A 25214-nucleotide genomic window follows, 5' to 3' on the forward strand; every position below is an offset into this window, starting at 1 on the left:
GTGGAGATTTCTCGCAAACTACGCAGATGGTTTAACCCAGTGAGAAATAGTTCCATAACGTGTTGTCCTACCCAGTTCTTTATTTTAGGGTATGATTTTCCGCGATTTTAAATGGAATAAATTCTTCCAGTAGAACAAAAAACCAGACATTCCCTTGCTTTCTCTCCCATTGACAGCAAACAACTCGGGGCTTAAACTACGCGCCGAAAGTTAGAAGGTAAATCTGTCGGAGCAGCATAAAATATGGCCGAGGTATGTCACAACGTTTTCCCTCAGGCTGTGCAGACATAGCACACGCACACACACAAACACATACACAGACACGTGCACAAGGTCCTGAAGGCTGTCTGTCTGCGGGGGTTTTCGACGCAACGAGTTTTATGAAAAATTGGATCTTCGCTCCACCAGCGGGCGAAGAGGTGATGGCGTGCCATCCAGAAAGAAAGAGAGAACTCGAGTGCAGCTGCAACGACAACATGCAACTCCTGGCCTTTCGCTCGCTCTCTCACTCACGCTAAGAACGTGACGAGGAAACTAAATTGGAAGAAGCCGAGCGCACGGAACGCGAAGGTAAAGTATGCTTTAGTGTGCTACTACCAACCGTGCGAGGCTTGCACTCAGTGACCGCCACGCCAAGAGGAAAAGGGAGGAGGAGAATCGGGAATAGTTTCTAGTGCGCGCAATCCTAGACCCACCACCAACCACCAACCACCAACCGCGGATACGGAATGATGATAAATTTCTTGCAAATGTTAATTGTAGGAACTTTAATTGAAATGCTCCGGCCAACCGTCGTGTCCTGTGTCGCTGCGTGATGACACGCTTACCTCGCTTGCCTCCTGGCGGGCAGGGCGAACAGGCTGCTGCTGGCTGGGTTCATGAATTTCGAGTGGAAAACTAAACACGACAACCGAGTCAGGAACCAACGACCACGACCACGACCACGACGGCCGTGCGCTGCTGCTGCTGCTGTGATTCTATTTTGCATTCCATAATTATGCTGCACACGCCTGAACTGGTGGAGGGGACGACTCTGGTTCCGGGTTGGTCTATATGCCTTGCTCTGCCTGCGGGGCTAGGACACGTCGCGCGCGAGTACCGCGCGATGAGAGCGAGCTGGCGTGCCTCTGGGTAATTTCCATCGCGTAAGTGAAAATTGTTTCACTTTCCATCCACCCCGACCGCTAGTAACGGGTGAGACGCATGTGATGGAGGCCACAGGCATCCCCGGTTGCAATCGCCGGTTGGCGGAATCTCGGATAAACGAATCGTTAACGATAGACAGACACGAGCGTCAACGACGACACGACGAGGGGGTCGTGAGATAAGATTTAAGAAAACGACAATTAATCGACGGTCCTGACACGGGGGATTAACACCTAAGAGAACCTTTCGTAACGGTGCAGCGCAACAGCCCCAAAGCCCAGCACAAAATTATGCGAAGGCGAGCATAATCGTTTCGAGTAATTAGCACAGGACACAGGGGACGGCGGCATAGGCCAGAAAGAGACCGGCGGATGGGGGGGTTTAGCATCTGGAAATCTTTTGTTAAATTTATGCCAAGATGGTGCCGCACCGTGCGCTCTATCTCTCTCTCTCTTTCTCGCTGTCTCCTTCACGGCTTGAAGCTACTTGAGCATAATTAGCATAAGTATTAATTTCCACCAGCACCCGTGCCGCCGACGGCTCGCAGGCCATCCCATTGGCCATCGCGAAAGGCACCTCCTCCTAAGCGCCTTTGAAGGGCGATGCAATATATTCTGCCTATGGCCTGTTGAAGGCCCAAGCCCAAACCCTCTTCTGCGTGGCGGAAGAAGGCAATCGTCGGTCGTCGTAAGCCGCTTACTAAGGGCTCTCTCGGTGGTCTCTGTGGTCATCGCCGTTGCGTCGCGGCCTATCGAGAAGCCCTCACCTTGCAGTGCAATCGGTGCGTGGCAAAGCAAAGAACCGGACGGAGCACGACAGACATTTGTAATAACGTGACCGTGCTCTGTCCGGTTCTTTAAATGTACGGAATGTGTTTGAATGATATTTTTGACGTACCGCTCAGTATTCGTTACCGATCGTACCACATGGACATGTACAATAGAGCTCAAGGTGTACGCACCAATCATCGGGGGCCATATCATGCGCACCTATACCTAAGACCCGCGATAAACACGTGCGCATCACCTTGTTCGAATAACGACGGACCAACCAGGGGGATTGCTTTGGACTGCAGCAGCAGCACCAAAGATCAAAGCCATTCTCGGGGCCATTCCGCGCGCACAAACTGTGGATGGTCGCGTCCGTGTGATCGTGGTCTCATGGTCGAGGTTGGTCGAGCGAAACGCGTTCGCGCAACAGTACGAACAGAAACAGTGAGAAATCACTCATCCACGGAGGACCACCGCATACTGTTTGTTCGTTCGTTCGCTCGCTCGCTGATGTCGATGGTTTTCAAACCTCCTCGAACCTACGCCTTCGGCCCACGAACCGCCGCAGTTCTGCTGTTGCTGTCGGTTCGGTGTGGGTGTTGATTGTTCACCAGGCCGGTGCTGGTGGTTACGGTTGGAAGGAAGTTTCCTCTTCGACAACACATTCTTTACACCGGTTTGTAGGTGCTTGCCTGTTCAAGGACAAACTCTGCCACCGCCGTTTACTGCGCGCTCACATTGCTGTGTAGTGTGCTTGCTTATCGTTTAAACATTTGAAGAGCGTTTAATTAGCGATACGATACCCACCCAAAGGGACACCAATTGCAAGTACCTTAACACATACACTCACAACGATGTGAGTCAACAACACGACATGAGGTTTGTTACAAGTTCAGGAGATAGTAGAAAAGAAAAATCGACAAATCATTCCACTCGGGGAGTGCGGGGTAGGAATAATGGAAAAATGAATCAATTCGTTCCTAAAAATAAATCAAAGAACTTGCTAGGCCGGACGTATATTGAGTCAGGTTGCCAGGTTGCCACCAGGTTGCTGGCTATCGAGCGAAACCACACGCCGAGTGTGTCAAAGGATGTGCTCGTTCTGTGGCTGTCGGAAGGAAGCGCAAGGTTAGAGCGAGAGAGAGCGAGAGAGAGCTTCCTCCCCACTGTCCTCTGTCGTCCTTTTGTGCTTCGCGAACGCAGCAGCAGCAGCAATAGCGAAGGTCCATCCGGAGTCGAACGACCTTACTGTGGCCGGGTAGCCCCCCCCCCCCCCCCCCGCCGTAGAGCCTCAACCACGACGACAACGCCAACAACGAGGGATGGTCCGTCGATAATGTTTAATAAAACATAAATCGATATCCATTGGAAAGAGTGAGGAAAGGGGGAGAGGCAACCAGCAGGGAGCATAGTACAGCATGTATGTGTGTTTGTTGGAACGATGTAACCGGACGAACACAACGAACCGGAATCACGGAGAGATGGAGATGGCCTTCAAAAAGCATGTCGTTCATTAGTTAGCAATATTTTCATGGACCATCAGAGAGCTTCGTTAATGGAATAAATGGTTTTAATAACTTAATTTAAAACATACAAAATCTGTTGCTTATCACTGTTTCGGTCATGTTCAACAGTACGCTGCATTAATAGCGGACGACAAAGTTACTTTTGAAGTCATCGCTAGTTGTTGAAGCAATTGAAAACGAATCAGAAAGTCCAAAATTCGATTATTACCTCGAGAATACACCCAGCGAAACAAAAATAGCACCACCAATGATTATCAACAAAATTAATCCATATTTTTGAAAATTCATCATGTTTTTACTACTTAATAGTCTTTTTACGTGTCAATCTTTCGGATGACTTCAATTGAATACGATTTCATGTATAAAATAAGTGTTTTTCGCTTTTCCTTCTGTATCTCCTCCAATGAACTCTGAACTAGACATTTGAGCATGTTTACGTCGTCAAATTGCATTCCGTTTTGATAAAAACGACGTGCAAGAATGGACAGAAGGTTCTCGATGCAATTCTGATCCGGGGAAAGGGCTGAACAATCGAAAGCCTCTATATTTTTATCAAAAAACTACTCTTTAGTGAGTTGTGGGGTGCGGTGGGTGTGAGGTGACAGCATTATCTTGTTCGAAAACACAGTCCGGCACCTTAAATGCCTCGTAATGGACAGTTAAACTTATCTCCAACATTTCTACGTAATGTTCCGAACTCATTTTTGTTGTAATTATCACCAACGGAAGCATACGTCAAACTGGAAAACCTTCCCATATAACCAATGCACTACTACCAATGTTCTTGGTCATCTTTCCAACTGGTTTATCGCGCATATCGTGCGAGTAGTACTGAAAACCGTTTGGGCCATCAAGTTTAACTTTTTTTTTTTAACTCGAAACGATCGCCTCCTTCCATTCTACTATCAGGAAATGTTATTTTCCGCGAAGATGCAATGATGCACCATATGTAGTTCAGTTAGTCTGGGTTTTCCATGGCTTTTGCGCCACTCTAAGTGCCCACAATTTGCCAAAAGTTGTTGTACGAGACGTGTAGTAACGATATACACCAATTCCGCGCGGATTTGTAATGCTTTTCATCTCTGGTTCACTGAAATTCTACGAATTCCCCGTTTATCTCTTGGGGAAAGTTTACTTTTCTTCCCATTTTTCTCGACGGGATCAAGTTTATCGCCACTTTTCAATTTATTTTCAACAGCTGTGAGTGTCAGATAAATTCTATGACCTTTTTAGTGGCTAAATCAAAAAGGACAGAAGTGATTTCGCGATTAAATAAACGCTTTTAGGCTACACTTCCATCGTTGTAAAAACCGGAATAAAGTTCTTTGAAATAGTTGGTAAAGAACCTACAGATACAGCATTACTGTAGAGATCGGCATTGTAAACAAGGTTATTCGAAAAATAATTTAAAAAAACATGGTGGTGCTATTTTGATTTCCCGCAGTATATACCTCGTTTAAAGACAACTTCGAGCACTTTCGGTTACTTCTTGCACCCTCCTTCTTTATCTGCAGCCACAGAGGAGACAGAGACAAACGTTCGATCAAACAACGCACACAGACACACGCGCGCGCGGGGACTGAGTTGCCTCATTAACACCACGCACAACTGATACTATCAATTAGGGCAATAAATCAATTCGCAATCGTTTGAACGCGAAGACGCACACCGCACCTTATCGCACACATGACAACCACAGCACTCCCTCCCTCCTGAGAATCAACCCCCCAAAATTTCTCACGATCGATCGGTTTACAATGGGGCATACACCAAATCATGCTGCCTCTTATCTTGATGTTGCTGGTTGACGAAACAGCTCGAACCACACACAGGTTGCAAGTGCTTTAAAGCTTCCTTTCACCATCGAAGTGCTTCGGATGGCCCCATCCATGCTTCATCCCGCAACCCCTAAAGAGCATCTCTCGATGGCCTATCGTTATGTCGTTTTGGAGGGTGAGAAGGAAGATTGGGCTTTAATGTGGCGCATGAAAGCCTGTTAACGCACGAGCGAACAACGAAAATGGGGAGGGAAATCCATCCCGGAAAAAGCCACCCCAGGGAGAGTGCTTTGAGTGCCCACTCTAGAAGCATCCTCATACTACCTCGACTTCGCACATTAGCTGCTGCTGCTGAGGCTGAAAATTTGCCAAATTCCAATGAGTTCGATAAATGACGACGAACGTCTCTCCCCAACCCTTGCGATGAATGTTCGACATCTTAAAGTCTCCAAAAAACTGCCGGTTTTTGCGGGTTTCAGTTTTCGGTAAGCACAGGAAGTGGTCAGCGGCGGCAAGATCCCCCCCCCCGCCCCTCCGTGCCGCTGTGGTTTGTGTTATCATCCTCACGCTGCACGACCAGCTCAGACCCCCCGAGGGGATGAGGCGGGAGTGAAGATGATTTCCCACCCAATGCTCACCCAACGTTACCCCAACGTAGCGCTGCTGTTGGTGGAGCTCCCTTTCCAGCTACCAGCTGCTTGCTTGGGCGCCGAAAAGTAAGACGCATGCGTACGCAGTGAAACCCCACGACGCCCGGCGAGGGCCACAAACAGCACGAATGTGTGTGTGTGTGTGTAGAGTGGTGTGGGCATGAGAGCTGAACACCAACGCTTATACACACATACACATTCGCCCACTCCGTATTCGCAGCAATGTGAAGGGAAAATGTTGACATAAGCCCAACTCCCCTTCTCCTCTTCTCCGCCCATCATTCTCTGCTCCTTTCGGTGCTCTTTGGCGCCACGGTCCCCCCCCCCCCCTCTATTGACTTACAACATTGCGTTGCGTTGGTCCTGACGGACGAAGACGATGATCCTTGCTTCTGGCCTGGCCTGGCATGGGCTGCTGCTGCTTCTGGTTGTGTTTGTAGATACTCTGCGCGCCATCGTGTGACAGCACAGCAGTTCAAGGAGTGAAGCTCCTTGGAAGGACTTTAGCAGCTGGCCCTCTGCACGGACCAAGACCAAGCGCGCTTCGGCTGTTTATTTTCGTTTTGGCCCAAATTTTCCCCAAAAATTTATGAATGTTCCATTTTCGCCCTCTTGCGTTATTGCTTTTACTCTCACTCTCTCCTCCTTTGTGTTTCTTTCTCTCTTTCGCACACACACCCACAGAAACACAGTCAGTTCTCCGCTTTGTGGAACCGATCATGCTCTACTTACTGGAAGTGTATATGGTTATGAGTCTGCAGGACCGCGCACTGAACAAACCCCAAACATACCGACTGCATTGCAAGAACGAATCGATCGATTGCCTCTCACTGTGTGTGTGTTTTCACATTTTGCTAATGATTTCGACCCAGACGAGCGGCCCTGGGACACCAAATCTAAGCCAAGACACGAAAGCAGAAGGCAAAATGCTCGCTGAAGCGCTTCTGCAGACACGTGCAGATCGACGTAAGAGGGGCCCCAGAGCCAAACCAGCGAATGAGTGTGATATTGCATGCTTCATAACTTTTCCCGCAAACGTGAAACCCGGACCACGAAACACCAAAAACCGGTGGTCAGTCAAGCGAATTGCGACACGCGGTACGGGTGTACGTGGAATTTTCCGCGATCGGTGGCATTGAACATGCAAATGAGATCAATTCGTCTCGACGGTTTCGCTTGTACCGAAAAGGAGTACAGCGATGGCGACGATGATCGATAAATCCCTGCCACTGCGTTGGCTCTGCTAGTCTCAAGCGCGATCGAACCGTCGCATCATCATAATACGCGCGATAATTTATCGGATCGACTCGACACGTTTGACAAACAGCAAAGGTGGTAGGTAGCGAAGCCAGGTTTGGGGCGAGTTTATTTTTATCGCACCGCAATGTTCACCATTATCGCAGAATGCAGCTCGCTCATCGTCGTCGCCACCAAACTGGGCGATCCATCTTGTAATAAACGACGACAACGGGGTGGCTGGGCAGCGGTTCGTGCTAAATGTTGTGTTTTGAGCTGTTTATAGCATTAGCAGTGTTTATGTTGGCAGTGGTACCCCGATCGACAGCGACCCTCGGCCACAACTGTGGCCAACAACAACCTGCTGCTAGCGAAGCATTTGATACCGGATTGTCTAATCGTTTCTCCTGCGTGAGTCGATGAGATGGTCTTACAATGTATACGCACCAGCAACAGCAGCAACAGCAGCATCATCTAGCACCGGAAACCTGGGTGGTGTTTAAGGTGCCCGAGGGCCTAGGGAACCTGGTAACAGGCAAACTGGTGCACCCGACGTGGTGGGGTCCTCTAGACCTAGAGTTCGGGTCCCGGGACAGGATTATTTTCGTAAATAATCGTGCGCTCTTGTAAACATCAAACGTGAGCTGCGCGTGGTTGGTTGGTTGGTTGAAGGAAGGGAGTTATATCGTGGCCAACAATGCCAATCAGCACGCCATACCCACCACCACCACCACCAGCATTACCGCACTGCTACTGACGTTTGGCGTGACGATAACACACATCGCCTGGCACCGGGAACTCGAACCCCCCCCCCATTCCTTTGGATGGTATCGCGCGCCACGCAGTAAGACAACAATGGTAGCGGTACTGGCATGGTGTGTGCTGGTAGTGAAGATTGATATGCCTCGAGCCAGCAGCAGCAGGTCTGTAGTGTGTGAGAAGGTAGGCAGCAGTCCATGGATGGTACCGGCCCGGATGAAACATTCAAATCCCTGGGCAGCATTAAAATGTTTGCCTCCAGGGTAACGGTGGTGACGACCGCGCACTGCTCTGGGGAGCAGTGAGGCCAACGTGAAGGATGCGTGTGCGGTGGCGGTGGTGGTCGCTAGGTCGCCAGGCTAATTGGAGGATCCGTGGGAGTTTGCCTTCTCTCTCTCTCTCTCTCTCTCTCTCTCTCTCTCCAAGATGCCAATGATGATGGCAATGATGGTGATGATGATGATGATGATGAAGGTGATGATGCAGTTGTTTACCGACTATCGGTCGGCTAACCAAGGTCGTCTTGGGTACACGCGCGTCGTCGTCCGTCGTCCTGGCGTCCGTGTGGTACGTTTTGACGCGGGGGAATTTACAGCTTCTTCCAGCTCCCAGGGAGTACACACCGCATGGTGCGCACTTGCCATGGATACTGCTTATCATCAGCACGTACGTAAAAAACCAACAATCGCACTGCAGCAACAATCGAGTCGTCGAGAGAGCAGAACCTTACGCGCAGGCTCATTACACTCTTATCGCGTGCGTCCCTTGTACCCTCGGCATTAAAACGATCCACATCCGTGATGGTAGCAATGCCACCGCGTACGTCACACCAACCACGACCTAACTACAACGTGATGATAGGATTTGTTGGAGATGAAGAGTTACTATCACCAGGGGGGCTCTGTTCTTTTTGCTATACCGGAACACACCAAGCATCCGTTTGTGCGCTAATGCTTCGCACAACAATCCGGATGCTGCGGAATGAACGAGCACTAATGTGATTTAGACTAATGTGGTTGGAGACGATCCCGAGATGAGCGAAGGTGACAGGTGAGTTAGTGAGTAAAGCCGTCCCATCGTCTCACAAGGATCCGCATCCGCAGAGAACACCCGTTGGTGATAAACATGATAGGGCGCAACAGCGCACGGTAGCGCGGTCATAATGCGTAAGTCAATATGGTGGCACCAGGGATGAAGATTGGTGACTGTCTTATTAGCACCTTAGGGGATACTGCATTCAGCGCCATTCGGTTTACTTATCTTGCTGATAGCAACACAGCAAAGTCTGTGTGGTCCATGGTTACGTGGTGTTGATGCTCGAAATATAAGCAACACAAAAAAGGCTGATGATTTTGATAATTGAATTGACAATAATTGTAAAACAATGCCTTCGAGCAGTATCGTCGGTGTTCTCATTCTCCGGCGATGCGATAGAATAAAAAAATCCCAAATCAAATAAAAGGGCTTACACAGAAGCGCTGACAGCGCTTTAATCATTGTAGTCTTCTTATTTAGTGGTAATTTTTTGTCAAAATTGATCTACACCTTCAAAAGTTATCGCCGATGGAACGCAGAGGGTGAAAAAAATGTCTGCATACTCACTATTAAAAATCGAGACTTGGCTGGAGAAAAAACCGCGAAAGTCTTGAAATTTCCAAACTCAACTCAAAATACCATATGTAAACGTTACTGGTGGACTTTTATCTTGATTCTAGCAAAATAAAACAGCCGAAAAAGTGTAACACATGACCGATTCTGCAGACAAAAGTGAATCAACAATCCTGGGATCTCTCAGCGTGATTCCACCAAGAAAAACTCACGACAGAGGTCATAACAGTTCGGCAAATATGTTTAAGAGAAGTTTTAAGGTCATAAAAGCCAGAAAATAACCAAATAGGATCCTAGAGCACAGCTTGATTGCCCAAATCCGTGCAGGGAAACAGTAAGAACAAGTGTTGATCGAATTCAAACCATGCATTTCGATGGACGATGGAACAAACGTAAAATGCATTTCGAAAATGCATTTCGGACAAAACAATACTTTGCCAATCATAGAGGGAATGGTTTAGGAAGGGTTTTGTTTATTTACGGAGATAAATTTGCCCGTAAGATGATGCGTAAGCACCATTGGGGCAACGTTCATTCGAAATTTGTGCAGGAAAAGAGTGTCTATGGAAAAGAATTTTGTCCTGCATTTTTCCACCAATGATCCTGTGTAAGTTTGGCATAATTTAGGTAGCTGTTCTTGCCGAAGGTATGGCGTTAATGTTTTGTATTGAAATAGATAGACAGGGAAAACTATCAATCCACAAAAATGACTGGATTTTCGTTCCATCGATTTCTATTGGACGATTATCACAAGGAAACTTCAAAAGTATATCAGAAGTGTATAAATACCAACTGAAATGATGGTGATGTACAACAAGAGGGAAAATAATGTGATCTACAGTATTGCGCGAACATTTTTTTTGTGATGTCAAAGACAATAAGAAAACCTACAAAATGACACCTTTCTTTTCTTTTTGCGTCAATTTTTGGCTGAAATATGACCTATTTTGTGTGGCCAAATATCAACTGTTCCATGCTTTAGTTAGAAGTTACTGATCACGCAATAAGTGGAATATTAAAAAAAAGAGGAGTTTTTGCTAAAAGAAAATCAAGATTTGCGTGAAAGCTTGTTAAAATTCATAGCAAAAACAGATAGGAAACAAAAGAAATTCAAGTGTAAAACCAAGGGCTCGGGTCCCCCCCCTCCAGGCACATGTGATGTAAATGAATGCTCCAATAGACAACCAATTTAAATCCAATCAATAAGCCCCAAGCACCATGAACCAACTGATCGCCTCAGCAACGCACCGCACCGCACCGCACCGATCGATTGAAGGACATCTTAACGCTTACAAACGCACGAAGACTAAGCCTTCTGTTGCGTGGTGCCTCGCAACTGAACTTGGCGGACTGACGTCGTGTCCACTGGCGTCACTCGTCGACGTCGACGTCCCTCAGTAGTAACGTCACAAGAGGGGGCGCTGCTGCGTTTCGTCGCCGCCACCGTTTGGTTGGTGATCGCGCGAAATCAATTCGCATAAACCTCCTCTCCGTACCACCACCCTACACGACACGACGAGACGCACGCTGGTGGTGCGCGATGTCCAACCAATTCCATTTCAATTAATCCATGCAAAGTGAGGACCGATGAGTGACGACGACGACGACGACGACGACGATGCTTGCTGCTTCGCTGTGGATTGCCTTCGTGTGGTGCGGGTCAGCTGACACATTTTTGTCATTTGTTCGCTCCACTCACGCACACGTAGCGACCACTCGGACTACTACAACGACCGTCAAAATCAATCACCGTTTGTGACTCACTCACGAGATCGAGAACGAATCAGTGAAGTGAAGTCGGGGGTCCAACCAATCGAGGGCTACGCATCACCAATGATGATGCACCGAAATTGTGCTGTGCTGTCATCGATTTCGGTGGTACTGGCAGGTGATAACATGCCGCCAGATGCACCCCCTAATTTCATTCGCGGTGATGACAAGTAGAGGATTTGTTTAGATTTTTTTCAATTCTAACTGCACATCGCGCGGGAGTGCACCTCAGGTGACATCAGGTCCGGTGAAGGTGAGCAGGGAATGCTGGGTGTCAGGTTGTGTTAGTTGAATCGTGAGTGTTTGTCGCGCGATAAGCACCGCACGGTGAACGGGGAACGGGGTCAGCAGCAAGCCGGAGTAGTGGTGGTTGGCATTCGCGGCGTAATTGCTTTGCGATGTACCCCCCGACCGACTGGACCGACGTGTACCAGTTCCGTACGACCCTGCACTGCGGTACTAGACAACGACATCGGCACACACACACACACACACACAGGCACACGCACACTGAACGCGGCTGTGTGGTGTGGGAATGAATTTTTCGAATTCAAATGAAATCATCGTTTGATAGTATGGCTGCTCCAACACAAGTCGTCACAAAGCCGCGCACGGTGGACATGACTCACGTCATCTAATGACGTTTGACGAACGCTATAGCCACGTTGTGATGACTATGAGTCCTCCGGTAAATCGGACCAAACAACGGGAATAACTAAATTATGATGATAAAATCCTCCTCCCCCCCAATTGGTTTACTTTACGGTTGTGATGAGATTTCCTGCACAAAAGCCAAGCGACGCAACCGAAAGCATCAAGCGACACAACGGAACACAACAAGAGCAGAAGGTTACATAAAAGAATCGAACTCCCCACGGTGGGGACAGTCAGTGGCCAACATAATTAACGTTCGAGACTCGTCCAAGGTCCTGGACGGTGGCTCTTATTCAGATTCAGGCAGGGTATGCATTTCCCTATTCGTTTCGGTGTTGTAGCACGTGCATCTGAAGACAGCAAAGTGTTGTGTAGTGCGGAACATGGCCTTGCTGTACGAGGCTGTGTGTGTGTGTGTCGCTGGTTGCGTAATGGCATCAATGTCATTGCCTGAGCATGGATCCCGCCACCAACCAACGAGGGCTCCGAGGGATGGATAGATCCAGCATGTGGCCAACAACCAACCAGCTAGCCACCCCAATGAGGTGATTCATCGGAAACACCCATTAGAGCCCCGGCAAATAGTCGAGCGCATGGGAGATCCAATTTCAAGTCCCTTGTTCACCTAACCCCGCTCACCATAGAGAGCTAGAGTGAGAATGTGAACGAGGAAGACAGACAGAGAGAGAGAGAGAGTTAATGTTGGTGAAAGAAAATCCTTTTTGCCAGGCAAAAGGCATTAACGCACTTCTCGACAAGGACCGTCAGTGAGTAAAAGAGAAAACCCGGTGTAGGCAGATAGCTGACGAGGAAAAAGAAAATATGCGGGCGGGAGGGAAAACAAACTAGACCTTTTACAAGAATCCCTTCTGCCCACTATTCACCCTCTCTACCCTTGCTTATCGGCCAAAAAAAGGTAGTGAGCCAGGAAGGATCTTTCTCTTACGGGCAAGCATCTGTTGCTGCATCCCTGTGGCACCTCGGTGACAGGCATTACATACGGAAGGGGATAGGAGATTGGTTGGGAAAAGGCTTATTTTAAAGTTTTCTCTTCCACAAAAACACGACCCACATAAACTCGCGGAAGGGATAGAGTGACCCTCACGGCCATCATACCATACCCGGTGGTATCGTGGTGGTAAATGAGACAAGCAACCCGTTCCGCTGTTCGCAAGCACTGCACAAGCTTTTAGGTCGAGATTGTAGAAGAGATTCACAATCCCTTCCAGTGGCGGATCTGTTTCTCAGCTCTGCATGAATATAAGGCAACAGGACATTAAGGAGCTCTGCAGTACGGTGACCCTAGCGGAAGGACCGCCGCGGTTAAACTGTACACCACCCGGAGGCTGTTTTTGGAAGGTGTATGCCACTCTCGCTAATGAAGAAATTCGCCCCCCGTTCGGCCTTGGCGACCTACATCAAGAAACCTTTTTTGTAATGACGGTGGATCGATGATTGTCACTATTGATCAACGTGTACCCTGCACAAGACGGCGTGATTGAGATAAGAACGGGGTAGGCAAATCATATCGTGATAGAACGAGGCAAAAATGTCCAACGACAAGATTGTGGTATGGTATGGTTTACCATCTGTATGGAAATGATTGGATATGAAAGGTAATTCGAAATGAAAATGAATAAGAATGCAACATTAGCAGAAGGAAGCACCTTTTCGTGATAGTATCGCAGAGCAAGAAACAAAAAAAACATCACGAAAAGGACGCCTTAGGAGAAACGAATCGTTTTCAGCTAATTCTCGAATGATCACTAATTCAAGCGCAACCCAACAGTAGCAACAGTGGTGAATGAGATAGGAATCGGTCGAATGGTTTAAATTAACAATACAAAAAAATCCGCAGCATAAACATACAGCCTAGCCTTCCACTACTAACCAATTGTGCTACTGGAAATGGAGTGTTTTCTGTACACACTGGAGATTTACAGGAAATGGGGCAGCAGAATCTGGTTGCAATGGTCAAAGGGACAGAGAGAGAGAGAGAGAACCATTTTACGCAGAAACTGCCCACCTTAAACCTCTCCTTCGAATAATATACAATAAAATATCGTGGTAAAAAGTTGAACAGAAAACCTGCAAAAAGGATTAAACAGTTAAGAATAGAGGTGGATAGAGAAATCACAACAACAGAAAAAAAAACAACAAGACAAAGATGCACTAGAAACCAAATCATCTCGACAGAGTTTGCGCAGATAGATAGGAGGAGCGAGTAAGAGAGTGTAAGTGGAACGGTAGAACCGAAATTCCCGGTACGGCGGATTCGGCTCCTAGAGACACCGCTAGACGTGATCGCAGCAGCAAAGATAGATTGTGTGGGGTTGCTGTGTAGAGAGGGGAGCAAGAAGTGTGTCAAGAGAAAGGTACACACAAAAATCAACAAAAATCGGTGATAGAGAGTAACTGATAAAGAGTACCGTCTCGATCCCGGTAATCGGATTGGACAGCACGGCTAGTAGAGGTAAGTTTAAAAAAAACATGGCGCGTAACATAGGAAGCATTGGAAATACCTGAGTCTTGTGCATTAACTAGGGTGACTAAACACAGCAGCGCGATCAGCGTCGTCGAGTAGCACGACGAAATCCTTCTGCACTCCATCATCATTGTTGCCTGCGACTTTCGCGGCTACTTTCGATCGATCCTTGCCGGTTGGCCCGCGTGAGGAGGGGATTCCCTTCTAAATCGGTGAAGCCGGGCAGCGGTGGTTGCGCGGCTGTTCCCTCGGGGAGCCTGGAAGCTGTTGGTGAGTGTGGTGGTGGATGCCTGCCGGGCGTACCGCAGCTCCTGCTACCGTCGTCCTTGCTGCACGCGTAATCGCAGAGGTGCGTGAAACCCGACGTTCGATCTGGTTGTCGATGAACTATTGCTGCTGCTGCTGCTGCTGCTGCGGCGACCGCTGCTGCTGCACGTGTTTGGTGGCCTTAGTTCTTCCGTTGCGCTGCCGGATAATTCGCGGGATGCGCGGGGTGCGACGTTGGTACCGATCGTAGAAGGCTACCGTCGTACAGGCGACAGCGATGACGGCGTCAGCGAAGAACACATGCGCGCTTTACCAAACTTCGAACACAAACTATCACACACGGCGATAACGGGGATCGCGATCGCTTAATTCACGACTCCGCGATGCTTCGGGACTGATCGCGGGGGGGAACACTTGGCAGCTGCTGGCTCGATCCTTCTTCTCTCACCAATCCACCACAAACAACAAAACAACAACTAAAAGGACACACTTACACAACACACACACACACACGCTCTCTCTCTCTCTTTCGTTCTCACACAGCCACACGCGCGCGCGTACTGCTGCACTCGAGAAAACGGCTTACTACTCCCGGGTCGGTGGATGCGAGGGCAACAATCAAACCCCCGGAAAGCCGACGACGATGATGGAGCACCAATTTGCCTGGGGAAAGGAGCAGTAAGAAAGGATCACAACGATGATGATGATGATGACGCGATGCTTAAATTATCCCCGTACACACAAACACACAAACGCACGCACAGCTTGGCCTTTTAAATCGAGGACACTATTCGCCGTCCGAGTTTCTATTGTTTTCTCTCGTAGGACACAGTCACGAAACCCTACGACCACAATCTCGGATACCATCGGAGAAGTGGGCGGCGAGGAGGATCCAGAGAGAGAGAGAGAGAGACGAGAACGGGCAAAACCATTAGCACGTGCCGCGGTCGTTAACGATGACCCGCACCTTGCCACGGGCGCTCTTCCTTTTTTGGAGTAAGGCAACAAACGGAATAGCTTGCTGGGATTGTAGCCTTACTGGCGTCATGATAATTGGAATGACGAGTTCAATTGCAGGACATGGAATGCGGGTCATTAACACCGTTCAACTGCTACTCGATGAATCGCTAAAGAGGTGTCCCGGTTGTGAAACAAAGTTCTTGCTGCCCTCTACGTTTCTCTAGGATACGTCTCTCGCTCTCTCTCTCTCTCTCTCTCTCTCGCGCTACCTGTTTTCCGGTACCTAAAATGGTATGGAAACAGCGGTTATCTAAGCGACGCAAACGTTGAAAGGACTATATTCGGTTCGTCGAGCAACCAACGACCGTTGAAGCAAACTTCAAAACAGCCAAATCAGCACATCATCGAGAGATATCCTTGCCGCAGGTAAGGACCTGCCGTGATGAAATCCTTCCTTGCGCACTCGGCTGATGGCATAAACATGTTTCACTTTCGTATGTAATCAGCCTCCCCCGGGTCGAGGCGGGATGGAAAGTTGAAATCGAAAGAAAACACACTCTCGCTCGTCCTTTCGCGAAGGACCTTTGCGCGGCTGATTAAAGGGGAGAGAGCGGGCGCAGGATACCACTAAAAGCACACACATACACACACACACTCACAGTCGCACGCGAAATCGGAGGGATCGGAAAGTCACGATAGGTGGTGTTGTGTAACCGACCAACAGAAGCTCCTCCGGCCTGCAGAAAGAGCAAATTTCGATCGCCTTCGTCCTGCCCGGGTTCCTTTGATTGATTTTGGATTTTTAGCCGTTACATCAGCACGTCTCGGGTGTAAAGTGTCCTAGTTTTCCCGTGCTCTTTTGCTCGGTCTACAGTAAACGGGATTTTACAGGAGCGCAGTATATCCTTCCGGTGTTGCTGCTGTTTTAAGGATTGTGTTTCGCTCCGGTTTTCGTGGTGCAGCACTTTTCCTTGCAAACTATCCGGTCGCCACTTCTGGTTGTGCTAAAGGGACCTCCTCGTGCTCGTCGACATTCTCACGGAGGTCGCACCGGTCCTTAGGTAAGCTTAGATTTAGTACCCTATTTAGTATTTAGTAGTCCGCTGGTCAGAATCGACGGCCGTTTCTCGAGTTTTGGTGGTTGAATTCGCCACTTTTTTGGTGAGTTTCGCCTGGCCTCGTGAGTGCCGGGCGAATTCGCCCCAGGTCACCCACTCACACGAAAGTCGCGTCGTATAAATAACTTTTTCACACAAACACACACACAGCCGTTCGCCGTGCGAAACCCCGAGTTTATCGATTTTGGCCTTGGGTCGACTGAACAAAAAAGGAAATCGAAAAAAGAGGCACAAAAGGCCACCACAATTCCAATAACCCTCCCGGAACAAACTCTTGCGACCACGATGGATCGAACAACGCACACCAAACACACACGCACGCACGGACACAAAAGGTCTCCGCACTTTTCACCGTCTTTCCGATCAATCCGGGACGACCGCACCGAAATGGCAGCACTTACTCGTCTTCTGGGCCACAAAAACCACGACGGATGCTGCAGCTGGCTGTCTGCCTGCCTGCCTACCTGCCTGTGCTGTCGAGAGAAAACCGAAAATAAAAGAAGATCGCGCAAACAACCGCACAACCACGCAGGAGCGCACAACAACGTCTGATTCGGCGAAATTCTCCGTCCACTCGCTCATCGACTTCGCTCGTCGACCCACCACCCACTCGCCCATCACCACCCAACTCGGGAAGATTATTGAAGGGGGGACGGGGGACATTTCGCTATTTTTTACAACCCCATCGTCGTCGTCATCTTGCAGTGGTCCATCGTTGCCACTTTGCCCATCATTTATGAGCCGTTGCTGTTATCGCCGTGCTCTGTTCTGTCTGCAATCCGAACGAACGAACGGTCGCCATCCGCATGCAATTTGTTTGCTCGAGGAGGGCACCTGCGATAAGATTGCGACAGCAAACGGCCGTGGGACTCTGCTCTGGCCAATAAATCCGTCCAGAAGGTGGCCACCAGTATTGTCGTAATCCAATCCGAAAGGACGAAAAGTCCTGTACACACTCACACACATCGAACCACAACAATCGATAAACTCGCTCGATCTCCGTTCGCAAGGACCACAAAAAGGAATAAAAGTAGACGCACGCACAGCCACACTGTCCCCACAGTAGTGCACACGGGAAACTTACAAAATTCAAGAACGGGAACCAGGTGAAAATTTGGGAAACCCGCGGCTTTTTTACGGGAAAACCTCGTGTCGATTTTCCTGTCGTTCCTCGCCCCCTCGGCAGGAATCGAGTAAGAATTCGAGCAGTCCCTAAATAACGGGCACTATTGTGGGAATCGAATCACTCGATCGCAGCGAGCACTCGTTGCTCGCTACCGAGATTCGAGTTTGCCTAAAAACCGAATAGGCGGTGCCAGACGGGGCGAAAACTCTAGCGCAAACGAAAAAATTAATGCCAAAACGGTTTCGCTTAACCCTTACACGCTGTCAAACTTTTATACGTCCGCGGACTTTTTCGCTGAACCCTTGACGCTATCGAACGCTTTATTTACGAAAATGTAGGTTCTTTTCGTATTGTTTTTGCATTTTTAATATAAATATAACAGCAACAGCAACAAAATCGTTAAAAACTGCAAAATTTATTCGGAAATCAACTTCAGCGGCCAAAACACAGATGAAAACAATACGTTTGACATTTCGGCATAAATTTTCGGGTTTTTACGCCTGCCACACGAAGCGAAAACATTTTGGCATTAATGTGCAAATTTGCGCGCAAATTTTCGCTCCGTGTGGCAGCATCTTTTGAGAGCAGGTTTATCTGATAATCAAAACTGGTCAATTCTCAGTTGTATATTTTTCCACAGTTTTTAAGTACGGATGATGGAGGCTTTTCGAAAAGAGCAACAACGAACAATATAAAAAAGGAAGCATTGTTCCGCAAAAAAACAAATCGAATCTAGTGTAACTTGGTGAATGTAGGACAACTGATAAGGCGGTGCCAGACGGGGCGAAAACTTTAGCGCAAACGAAAAAATTAATGCCAAAACGGTTTCGCTTAACCCTTACACGCTGTCAAACTTTTATACGTCCGCGGACTTTTTCGCTGAACCCTTGACGCTATCGAACACTTTATTTACGAAAATGTAGGTTCTTTTCGTATTGTTTTTGCATTTTTAATATAAATATAACAGCAACAGCAACAAAATCGTTAAAAACTGCAAAATTTATTCGGAAATCAACTTCAGCGGCCAAAACACAGATGAAAACAATACGTTTGACATTTCGGCATAAATTTTCGGGGTTTTACGCCTGCCACACGAAGCGAAAACATTTTGGCATTAATGTGCAAATTTGCGCGCAAATTTTCGCTCCGTGTGGCAGCATCTAATTGCGCTAATCGTGAGTTGTCGATAGATTTTGACAGCCAGTCAATCCGGCTTCAACCTGCGGTTAAATTTCAAGCACGCTTTGTTTCAAGAAAAACTTTGTTAACATTGCGGAAAGTGCTTTAAAGTGCAGTTATACCAAATAGTTAATTATTTATGGGTCAATAGTCAATTAATTAAATGAAATTTACTAACTTTGGCCACCCTCCAAATCGAACAAACGGTCAGCTCGTTCGTTCAACTTGACAGCCCGTTCGATCACCTTAGGGTCCTCGATGGCAACGAGCATCGCTCGATTCAAGCGCGATTTGTGAGGTACAGAACTTTGCGTTTCGAATGGGGAACGACTCGTTGGGATTAACAAAATAGAGCCCTTAACTTTTCAAGAGAACCCACCGTGGCTTAATTTTTTTGGCCAATTGTGTTATACGCGTGATCCCACCGTGTTCGCTCACACTTTTACATTTGTTCTCACACTTTACTGTTTTCACTCACGATTCCGAGTGTGCAGTGAGAAGAATTGTCACCCTAAAAGTCAAAAACATCTCACTATAGCGAGTTGATCTTAAGCGCCAGATAGACGAGCGTGGGATGATCGCGATTTCAAAATCCGTGAGCCGTCGCCAGTTGAAGCGTAAACTCTGGCGTAATTGTAAAAATTAATAGCCGTGGCCACACGGGGCGAAAACTCTAGCGCAAACGAAAAAATTAATGCCAAAACATTTACGCTTGCCGTTTACATGCTGTCTAACGATTATAGGTCCGTGGAGCGTAAAACCTAGAGTAAAAGCTGTTTGCAAACGGAAGGGCTCGCAATATGTTCTATTTGTGGTTTACATTGATAGATAGTGATCATTGCTAGTGTGTTCAATCCTTTTCTTCCACAAAACGATTTTAATTTCCTCAACCCGGCCACGTAAACATATCGAAGCGTAAACGATTTGGCATTAATTTGTAAATTTGCGCGCAAATTTTCGCTCCGTGTGGCCACGGCTAATGAAAGAAAATTAATCGAAATCCTCATGTAGCTATCATTAATGAAGCGATTAAAAGTTGCCAGCGTTGGCGAGGCATTTTTTCAATAAATTGTGCCAAATTTTCGATCTCCCTTTCTTCCATTTTTCATCTCTATGGCTCAAAGTACAGTTTTAGCAGAAGGATTACTGCGGCCGCGGATTGTCGCGGTTTTTCACATTATTGAAAAATATAATCACTAGATTCATGGGTCAGCCAACCGATGGATCGCTTTATCAAACTTTACCGCGCAGTGATCGTATTTCAAATTCTAAACATGCCATGGCCCACACGTTATTTGCAATAGAAAAGTTAGACTCTAAAGAGCCAAACAGTTGCTTCACGTTACCGCAAGTGATCAATTCTCAGATATGGTTTTATCTTATGGTCTTATGGAGCCGCACCTTCGGCCATCACGTCGCATAACCCATGATATGAATGACCATTACACGCATTAACGATCAAACTAGGTATGTATTTTTTGTATGGTAGCTTCAACATAAATCAACTAATTTACCATGAACATGTTTTAGTCGATTCACTATAGTCTGCACATATTTCATTTAAAAGCCCCGGAGTTTCCATAACGACTCAAAGCGATCGACACACGATGATCACACTTCATAACGAAATTTTATATGTAAATCGATTCTTTCATGTGATGTTGTTTGCGAGCTACAGCTGTGCTTTCCATTGTCCTTCTTTTTTTAATTATCACTCATATAATGCATGTATTTTACACCCCTATCATAGCGAAACGGTGGCTCTGCAACCGGGGCTGTGAACGTGGCGAAGGAAGTGAAACCTCCTTGGTGAACCTGAAATCTTTATTTTGGGGATACTTTATTTTTTTCCATAGCCATACTTGTTTGGCAATCAGATATAGCAATCAGATTGACTGCTGAAACATGGCCTTCATGGCACATCATATTAACGTTTGTACTAAAAAAAAGAGACGAAATTTAAATGATGATAAGAAAAAAAACTAAGATGAGATCCGTAAAATGCATTTGGAAGGTAATTTTATCAGTTTACTGATCAAGTCGCAGTTACAGTCGCAAAATTTAATATCGATATGGTACCCATGTCGACGAACCCGCTCAACGTTCCTCAGCTGCATCCCATTGAAAAATTCGGTGCAAACCTGAATTGTAGCATCTATTGCAATAATTTTGTGGCGAAAACGGAGAAGGAATTGATCGAAAAAGCACAGAAATATTTGAAAAACATGTGCGCAAACGTGTTTTCGACCTTCATGTTGAAAAATCCATTTAACTACCGAAAGGGTGCTCAGAAAAGAGTGAGAGTTATGTGAAAAATGATAAATTTGCCTTCCAAATGCAGTTTACCGATCTCAATTATGTGTCTTAGTTTCTTTTTCCATTGCCACCATTCAAATTTTGTATCTGTTTTAAATGCAAACGTTATGTCGCATTCATTTTAACATTAGGGTCGACGAATTCAATTGGAGAGCGTTCATCAGCAGTCACTGCGGCCCAAACCATTACTTGCGATGGGAAATTGCTACGAGTGGCCGTACGTAGGCTCAAATTCTCGTCTGAGCATTCGGTCAAATAAATTCGACCGTTTTGAGAGTTTGTAAACTGCCAACTGATTTTTTTCTCATCAGAGAACATAATATTTGGAAATTCGCCACGTTCGTGAAAGCGCATCAACTTCTTCACTTGATCACCGAAGTTTTTTTCTCTGTATAGTCTGTAAGGTCAACCCTCAACTAGATCATTTTCTGCGCATTTACTCTCTTTACGCTATAACTAGTGTGAACGCTATAACTAGTGTGAACGCTATAACTAGTGTTCTTTACGCTATAACTATTCGGAATATTCGGATGAATTTTTTAGGCAGGAGAAGAGGCAGACTTTTAAAAGACTTTTCTTTGCAAAAAGGCGTTTTTATTTTATATTGCTTCGAAGTATTGTTGATTGTTCATTCATTGCACTTAACAGTATTTATCCTAGAACTAGAAATGCTATTCCAACTCTCGGATCATCATTCGCGAGTAACTCAATCCTTGTCGGTTGTATTTGAAACGGTACCAATGCATTGATTTAACATCAACATAATTTATGTATAGCCCGTTCAAATTCGATAAAACCCTACTATTGTACCACCATGCGCCTTCACGGTCCTGTGCACAATTTCCGCTGTTCCTATCATTATCCCGATCTCTGGTTGTGAAATTCTCATCCTTATTAGATAACATTGAATCACCGGCAGTTCCATAATACTTTCCAAGATCCTTCAGTTTGTATTGGTCACTTTCACTATCTATTTCGAATGCACCATACCGTGCGTATCGGTATGTTCCATTAAAGTCTTTAGCCGTGGCCACACGGGGCGAAAACTCTAGCGCAAACGAAAAAATTAATGCCAAAACGGTTTCGCTTAACCCTTACACGCTGTCAAACTTTTATACGTCCGCGGACTTTTTCGCTGAACCCTTGACGCTATCGAACGCTTTATTTACGAAAATGTAGGTTCTTTTCGTATTGTTTTTGCATTTTTAATATAAATATAACAGCAACAGCAACAAAATCGTTAAAAACTGCAAAATTTATTCGGAAATCAACTTCAGCGGCCAAAACACAGATGAAAACAATACGTTTGACATTTCGGCATAAATTTTCGGGGTTTTACGCCTGCCACACGAAGCGAAAACATTTTGGCATTAATGTGCAAATTTGCGCGCAAATTTTCGCTCCGTGTGGCAGCATCTTTTCAATTCAACAATCAGTTCGTGTTTCGGCTCCTTGTTATCTGGTGGACCTTCTCAAGACCCAACCAGAACTCTTTGCGCAAATCACCAAATCCGTCGCGGAACTCATTCCACCCTCGGTAAAAGTCCAGCGATCCGTCGAAACGATACTGAAACACTATCCATCCACCACCGAAAGCCTTCTGTTCGCAATACACTTCGAATGGAACACTAACACTAACACTCTTTACACGTATCCCATATGCCGTGGCCACACGGGGCGAAAACTCTAGCGCAAACGAAAAAATTAATGCCAAAACGTTTACGCTTGCCGTTTACATGCTGTCAAACGATTATTGGTCCGTGGAGCGTAAAACCTAGCGTAAAAGCTTTTTGCAAACGGTAGGGCTCACAATATGTTCTTTTTGTGGTTTACATCGACAGTGAGTGATCATTGCTAGTGTATTCAATCCTTTTCTTCAAAAAAACGATTTTAATTTCCTCAACCCGGCCATGTAAACATATCGAAGCGAAAACATTTTGGCATTAATGTGCAAATTTGCGCGCAAATTTTCGCTCCGTGTGGCCACGGCTATATGCTCCTGACTCGTACGATGGAACATCTTTGCACGAAGAAAAAAAATTTTGTGTCTGGTGATATTTCAACACAACTCCGACGTCTTTATCGAGGTTAAGCAACACCGCATTGATGTTTTCTTGATTTCGATTGTTACACTCGGTCAAATTCAGCGCGACTTGATGTTCGAGTTTCTGAAGCCCAGCGAACATTTCTTTATGGTTGTTATCTGCGCCGGATCGAAATTTGTGTGACTCTGAAACCAGCTGTTCTTGTGTGACGCGATGTTCCTGGATCTTGTCCTCAATCTGCTGCAGCTGCACCTGCATGCGCTCCATCTTCTGTAGTCTATGTTCTATCGCCTCCAACTTAATCAGTAGTAACTCCAATCCAAATCCTAGCATCCCATCTTCGAAACTATTGGTATTATCTTCCCTTTCCCGATCACGTTCACTTGCAGCAATCTGCAAAACTGCATAAAACACAATAAACGAGATGATTAACTTCATTCTTGGATGCCAAATCAGAAGTAAACCTCTCAACTGTTCGGAGGGACGATCCATTTCTATACTATCCCTCTAATTCCCGTAGGAAAGAAGCGATCGTGAGCAAACGTGGTTTTAGCGACAATCATAACACTTGCTGTCATTTCCTTTGATAAGCCATGCGGGAACATATCAGCAACGGAGTCAAGCAGGAAAGTGCTGTAATGAAGAGTTATCGTAAACCACATGCAACATTGACTTGAGAACGGTTCTCATGGTAAATCAACCGAAAACAAGCGTAATGATAAGCTCCGAGCTAAGGGGTTTTTTTTTCGTTTGATAAGGTGCCCAACAATCCCATGCTCTAACGTACTGGATACTGCACATGCCTTCGGGAATTTTGCTTAACATGTGCGATGCTTGTGGTCGTTGGTGGCGATTTGAATGCTCACACCGCTAGATTGGTCTATAAATAGTCAAATGTAAGTCAAGGGAATTACATTTAAAATGTAAGATAACTGTGGAATAAAATAAATAAAAGGAATAAAATAACTAACATATAACGAACCTACAAAGCGCAATCGTTAGTCGTTCTACAAAGCACGAATATCTCTTTAAAATTAGATGCTTTCAATAGGTTATACTGATATTTAATATATTTTTCCTGCCAATTAAAGAAGAAGAAAGCTGCCGTCAAGATCCTTGGACAATCAGGGCTGCTGCCGCCGATTGGTAGTAGCGTTAACGATGATAACGGTAGCGATTGATCAATTTCGCCATCGCGAATGATCTGGTGATCGAAGTACCAAATTCGCTCGAAGAGATATCCACAAAGCCACGTGTACATTGGCTCCAAATTGGAGGTACTTCCAACCAGATAGATCACGTATTGATCAACCGCAGCAGACAATCTAGTTTGTTAAACGTCAGAACGTTACGGGCGGAGTACGTTACGGTCTCGCTAGACTATTTTACCAAGTAGCTGTTTGTCATTTCATGGCGTTGGTATTTCAGGCTCCTTTTTAAACGAATTTCTAAAACTAGTTCAAACACCAATCTTGCTGAAACCACAATCAGAGAAAATTAAAACAGCAAAGAAGAATATAGCTGCAGCATTTGGGGAAACCAAATGCAAATTAAAAGAACACAAAGAGCGATGATTGTTTAAGGGTTGTCCGCTAGTTAGGCGTTTCCTACAAAAAGGACAGCCAAAATGCTTTAAATTTTATTGAATGAAATTGAAGCATGTTTAAAGAAGGTATATTCCGACGATTTTTCCAGATCCAGAGAACCAATTGTGAATTTCAGCTTTAAACGATTATCTTTCACCATTTCTAACTAAAGACGATTCTTTGTGTGTGGTAAAAGTAAAAGTATAAGGTGTTCCATGCACTTTTAAAACAATGT

The 25214-nt window shown here is 46.2% G+C and overlaps 1 protein-coding gene across 1 annotated transcript in view; it reads left to right on the top strand.

The window, feature by feature from the left end:
• The first annotated feature begins 7541 nt into the window (after nucleotides 1–7541).
• LOC125959398 (angiopoietin-related protein 1-like) overlaps nucleotides 7542–25214 on the top strand; it is a 65580-nt gene continuing 47907 nt past the window's right edge. The window contains exon 1 of the mRNA XM_049692221.1: nucleotides 7542–7641. Within this exon, the coding sequence (XP_049548178.1) occupies nucleotides 7542–7641 (100 nt within the window). The remainder of the gene's footprint in view (nucleotides 7642–25214) is intronic.

The sequence above is a fragment of the Anopheles darlingi genome, chromosome 2 (genome assembly GCF_943734745.1).
Source record: "Anopheles darlingi chromosome 2, idAnoDarlMG_H_01, whole genome shotgun sequence".
NCBI lineage: Eukaryota > Metazoa > Arthropoda > Insecta > Diptera > Culicidae > Anopheles > Anopheles darlingi.